Below are 5,584 nucleotides of genomic sequence, written 5' to 3'. Positions count from 1 at the left end.
CATTTTAAAAACATCTTTAAAGTATGATTGCAATAGTTTCGATTCTTATAAGCTTTTTAATAGAAAAACGTAAGAATCAAAGATCAAAGATTGGGCTGATTATATATTTTATATAATTAGATTTAATTCACTTACCTAACATTTCTGCGTTGACCACAATATTACAGCTATACATGGGAGTTACCAATCTCTGTGGCTGATTCTGGAAAGCCTGTCGACAAACCTCTTTAGCAGCAGTCAAAACTTGACCTGAAATATCGGATCGAATTTAAATACTTTCTTATACGCTTAGGTAAAATTGCGTTAACATACCCGAAAAGGGGCCACGGGAATTCAAATCCTCTCCTTCAGATTGGATAGACCACTCGAGAACCGCAAAGCATACGCCCTGCATGGGCTCCTCGCACAAAGGACCGGCTACGGATGTGATTTGGAAGCCATTCACCAGCGAACTATTGAAATCCTTTCGCGGATCCGTCTTGGAACGAATATCCGTATCCGATTTGGCGTGACTTGACCAGAAGTCAGGCTGCTCGTAGTCGCTTAGGTTGAGTAGAATGTTGGTACCGCAGTTGCGAGGACCTAGAGCCCAGATTCGATTCACCAGCTCCTCAGGCGGCAGGGTACTCAAGCCAAACAGTTGAAGATCTTTGAGAGCAGCTATCAGCTTAACCTTAATCGAAGCTAGCAATGCTGTCCACTTCTCAGAGAGCAGTTGATTTCTAGGAATGGCTGCCAGTTCCTGAGGAAAAAAAATATATATGAAGAAACGATTTATATACATTTCAGTTACTATTACCTTGAAGAATTCCGAATGGGTTTCGAGCAACTCCACAGCTTCTGCAGGCAGTGGAACCGCTATCACCTTCAGCGTGCCCAGTTTGTTGAGCGTCTGCTGCACGGCGATCTTCTTACTGACATCCTTGTCCTCCGCCGTCTTTACAATGGCCTCATTAACCATATCCACCGTGGCAGCTGGCACAATTGTTTCCCGGAACGACACAATTGGTTTGGAAACATTCACCTTAATCTTGGCATAGCTCTGCTCCAGATCGTGCACACACTTCTCCACATGGACCTCGCCCAATGTGGTGATCACGTGCTCACCGGTAGGAGCCACAGATACCTGAACACAGGCATCTGCTTGGTTCAGAAGCTTCAATCCCTTCACCAGTTTGGGCATGTCCTGCGGTTGAACGGGTTCGATGGCCACGCGGAGAATTGGAGTGGCCATGACACTTAGTTCGCTAAAGGAAGTGCAATCCAAACTGCTGCTCAGGGTTGCTGTTTTTACGATGTGCGATTCAAGACCACCGATTCCTACGATATTTCCTGCGGGCACTTCATCCAGCAGTTGCAGCTCACCACCCATAAACATGTAGAGATCTCCGATGGTCACACGACTGGCGTAGGGTGCCTCCTCCTCCTTGCGATGCGTTGGCTGACGAGGATCGTGTTTGGGCGAGAGATTAAACAGCTCCATACCGCGTTTCAATGTGCCGCTGAAGACTCTGGCGAAGGCGATGAATACAAACTCATTCTGATCAGCCTCTTCCGGTTTTGTTTCCTCCTTTTCCGGAACTACAACTTGAGTGCTCAGCTGCTCCACACCCTGGCTGATTTTCTCGAGCTCCGCTTGCTCACTTTGTTGCTTCCTTTCTTCTATCCGACGACGCACTTCATCCCTTCGCTGCTGAACCTCCTGATCCGTTAGCCTTTTGGGTCGATTCTGTGGCAAATGGGTGATATGCACTGGCGTCATTTTCGACACAAACGCAATCACATTTGAACTATTCGCATCACAACTCTTAAAGCTCTCCTTGAGTTCCAGGGTTTCTGGTGGCAGAGAACTCAAGTCCACATTCGCTGGATAAAGCAATCTCTGTGCCCTCTCATCGCTGATTTTGTGAGGCGGAGGAACATGCTGAATGACCATGTGCAGGACACTCTTGTCGATGGGCAGCCATTGTCCCAGAACCGCTTTGATCTGCAGCTTGGGATCGGTGAGACGCAAATCTCGGACGGCCAGCTTAAGACCCAGTTTCTCCGCAATGCCAGGCAGCTTGTCTTTGTCCTTCCGAATGGCAATGATATCGTAGAGGCTCCAAATATTCTCCAGCACGAATTGGACAAACATGGGCTTCTTGGCTTTCTCCTGCGCTCCTGGCAAAGCTTCTTTCTTCTTCGAGTTGTAGTAGAAATCGCCCCAGAGTACGTTCTCCAAATCCTTGCGACTCATCTCCAAACGCTTCGCATACATGGCAGCAAAGTCACGGACGGAGAAGGCCCAGCCATCGTAGGCGGAGCAGAAGATTACGTTGCCCGAGCTGGGTGAGAAATACAGCTCTGAGTCATCCACTTCCTCTAAGGCAGACTCGTAGTTGTCTTTCTTGGTTATATCCTCCTTGGCTAAAATATCGGAGGCAAAAATGCTGCCTAGAACAGCGTTAACCTGCTCCAAGACTTGGCACAAATGGAAATAGGCGTCAAGGGGATCCATCTGCTTCTCCAGAATCAGACGGTCCAGTTTGTTGAGCACCAAGACTGGCTTCAGTTGCTCCTCGTAGATTTGCTTCAAGCAAGCTCGAGTTTGAGGACCAACACCTTCCACCACATCCACGACGACGATGGCTCCATCACACAGCCTTACCGCCGTGGACACCTCACTGGAAAAGTCCACGTGACCGGGGGAATCAATCAAATTGATGAGGTAGTCCGGATTACCAGCCATTTCCTCCGCTTCCTGATAGTATAATGAAATGCTGCTGCTCTTCATGGTGATGCCCCGCTCCTGTTCATCCGACCGGTTGTCCAGGTACCGCAGCTTGCCCGCCATCCGTTGCGAAATGATGCCATTACTGGCCACCAGGGAATCCGCCAGAGTCGTCTTTCCATGGTCCACATGCGCCAGGATGCAGATGTTGCGCACTTGCTGACGACGTCGCTGCAGCTGCACCAAATCACTGCCCTCAACCACGGGCATTCTTATAAGTTATTAGGTTAAAAATATTCCCGATTGTCACTACAATTTCAACTGTGAATTTCGCCAGTTGGTCCAATTGTATTTATAAACAAACCCGCACGCGGCAATTTCGCAATTTGGTGTGACCAGCTACAATAGCTAAAACTTTAAATATGACAAGCATTTAACAGAACTGCCATAGAAACTTTTATGTTAAACTGGTAGTCTAGCCTATTTATAGCCAGAGTTAGTTGGTACATAAAATAATAAATAGACATAGAAATAATAGAAAAAAAACTTCCCCATGTTCATAATTCCACAGTCTAGCCATCGACGACAATTTGACGCACGTTATATTTATGTAACGGTTGTAGTAGTTGTAGTATTTTTTAGCTATTTTTATCTTTGCATTGGCACCTCTGCTGCTGGGCAATGCTGTTAAAGCTGCTCTGTTTAAACCAGCTGTAGAAACAGCTGATCACCACGCATGCAGTTGCTCTCTTCCTCTTTCACTTTTTGTGATTTCGCACCGCACGCGAAAATCTGATAAATTGCCTTAAAAATGGTCGGAATATCGCCCGCAGAGAAGAAAGCGCTGATAACGCGCAATCTGCAGGAGACGCTCGGCGATGACAAGCTGACCAAGATCCTGTCGGAGCGAGATCTGAAGATCTACTGGGGAACGGCGACGACGGGCAAGCCACATGTCGCCTATTTCGTGCCCATGTCGAAGATTGCCGATTTCCTGAAGGCAGGATGCGAAGTGACCATCCTGTTCGCCGATCTCCACGCCTATCTGGACAACATGAAGGCACCCTGGACTTTGCTGGAGCTGCGCACCCAGTACTACGAGCAGGTCATCAAGGCCATGTTGAGCTCAATCGGCGTTCCGCTGGAGAAGCTGAAGTTCGTCAAGGGCAGCGACTATCAGCTGTCCAAGGAGTACACCCTGGATGTATACAAGCTCAGCTCTGTGGTCACGCAACACGATGCCAAGAAGGCGGGCGCAGAGGTGGTCAAACAGGTGGAGTACCCACTGCTCTCCGGGTTGCTCTATCCCGGTCTGCAGGCTCTGGACGAGGAGTACCTCAAGGTGGACGCACAGTTCGGTGGCGTGGACCAGCGCAAGATCTTTACCTTCTCGGAGAAGTACCTGCCGCAGTTGGGCTACGAAAAGCGCATTCACTTTATGAATCCCATGGGTGAGTCATCCATCGATTTGCTCAGAAACTTTTACTAAAACCTTATATATCTACATTTTTAGTTCCCGGCTTGGCTGGTGGCAAGATGTCCTCTTCCGAGGAGGACTCAAAGATCGATCTTCTAGACTCGCCGGCCAACGTGAAGAAGAAGCTGAAGAAGGCTTTCTGTGAGCCTGGAAACATTGCCGACAACGGACTGCTGTCCTTCGTGAAGCACGTTCTGTTCTCGCTGTTCAAGGAGGGCGAAGGCTTCGAGGTTAACCGCGAAGCGGAGCATGGCGGCGATGTTACCTTCCTGAAATACGAGGATCTGGAGAAGTACTACGCTGAGGACAAACTGCACCCGGGTGACCTGAAGGCCACTGTGGAGAAGTACATCAACCGACTGCTAGATCCCATTCGGAAGGCCTTTGAAAAGCCAGAGCTGCAGTATGTAATCTATGATGAATATTGAGAGCAATAGCTTTATATGTTTGTTCCTTTTAGAAAACTGAGTGCTGCTGCTTATCCACCGCCTGCCAAGGTGAAGGCAGGAGCTGCTCCCGCTGCTGGAGCTGACGAAGATGCACCCCATCGCCTGGATATCCGTGTGGGCAAGGTGGTCGAGGTGGCCCGTCATCCAGATGCCGATACTCTATATGTGCTGAAGATAGACTTGGCTGAGGCGCAACCCAGAACGATTATTAGTGGCCTGGTGAAGTTCGTCACCCAGGAGGAGTTGGACCAGCGATTGGTGGCGGTTCTGTGCAACCTGAAACCCTCCAAGATGCGCGGCATCTTGTCCGAGGGCATGGTTCTGTGCACCTCCAAGTGAGTTTAAATGGAAAGCATTCCCCAATCATTTAATTCAATTCTTCGATCTCCTCCAGCGCCGACCATACGGTGGTGGAGCCTATTGTGCTGCCAGCCACTGCTACTCTTGGCAGTCGCCTCTCCTTCGAGGGATTCAGTGGGACGCCCGATGAGCAGCTTAATCCCAAGAAGAAGGTGTGGGAGAAACTCTCCGCCGACTTCAAGACGAACAGCGATGGACTGGCCGTGTGGAAGGACAACTTCCTGCTGACGCCCGAGGGCGAGAAGCTGTCCAGCAAGCTGGCCAACTGCTCCATTAAATAGAACTTTCAACGCCAACCTACCTGAGCCGTGTAATACTTACAACTAAGCCGAATGTTCACAAAACAGAAATTGCTGCTAATTTATTGATTCCTCTTCGTAAAGAAAATGCATTTTTTTAATAAAGCGCTCAAAAATAAGTTTTTACGATTTAGTACCTTTTTCTGCATTCATGATATTAGGAAATACAAAGAAAACAATAGATTTTGTTTATTTTTTCATAAACTATCCTGAAAAATACCCAATTTACATTTTTCAATCAGATAAATTCAAATAAGAAACATTGCTGTTATGCCACTGTTAAGCC

At 48.2% G+C, this 5,584-nt stretch overlaps 2 protein-coding genes across 2 annotated transcripts in view; one reads left to right on the top strand and one right to left on the bottom strand.

Moving 5' to 3' along the window:
- The window catches only part of LOC117140288 (elongation factor-like GTPase 1), a 73,508-nt gene extending 70,401 nt beyond the window's left edge, over window positions 1-3,107 (bottom strand). Inside the window, exons 1-3 of the mRNA XM_033303124.1 lie at window positions 800-3,107; window positions 313-742; window positions 136-249 (exon numbers count right to left, since the gene is read on the bottom strand). Coding sequence (XP_033159015.1) covers window positions 136-249; window positions 313-742; window positions 800-2,983 — 2,728 coding nt within the window. The 5' untranslated portion in view covers window positions 2,984-3,107. The remainder of the gene's footprint in view (window positions 1-135; window positions 250-312; window positions 743-799) is intronic.
- Window positions 3,108-3,524: 417 nt separating this feature from the next.
- On the top strand, window positions 3,525-5,424 carry LOC117141043 (tyrosine--tRNA ligase, cytoplasmic). Its single transcript, XM_033304325.1, has 4 exons — window positions 3,525-4,164; window positions 4,227-4,593; window positions 4,651-4,974; window positions 5,034-5,424. The coding sequence occupies exons 1-4, from the start codon at window positions 3,525-3,527 to the stop codon at window positions 5,278-5,280; spliced, it is 1,578 nt and encodes a 525-aa protein (XP_033160216.1). The 3' UTR covers window positions 5,281-5,424.
- The last annotated feature ends 160 nt before the right edge of the window (window positions 5,425-5,584 follow it).

Source organism: Drosophila mauritiana, chromosome 3L (genome assembly GCF_004382145.1).
Source record: "Drosophila mauritiana strain mau12 chromosome 3L, ASM438214v1, whole genome shotgun sequence".
Taxonomy (NCBI): domain Eukaryota; kingdom Metazoa; phylum Arthropoda; class Insecta; order Diptera; family Drosophilidae; genus Drosophila; species Drosophila mauritiana.
The sequence above is the reverse complement of the archived record's forward strand: the minus strand, read 5'-3'. Positions and strand labels throughout refer to the sequence as shown.

Excerpts from the sequence above, each read along its gene's own strand:
- LOC117141043 (XM_033304325.1), top strand. The coding sequence starts at position 3,525 with ATGGTCGGAATATCGCCCGCAGAGAAGAAAGCGCTGATAACGCGCAAT. Across the intron at positions 4,165-4,226 it reads TCACTTTATGAATCCCATGG|TTCCCGGCTTGGCTGGTGGC; the intron begins GTGAGTCATCCA and ends CTACATTTTTAG. Across the intron at positions 4,594-4,650 it reads TTTGAAAAGCCAGAGCTGCA|AAAACTGAGTGCTGCTGCTT; the intron begins GTATGTAATCTA and ends TGTTCCTTTTAG.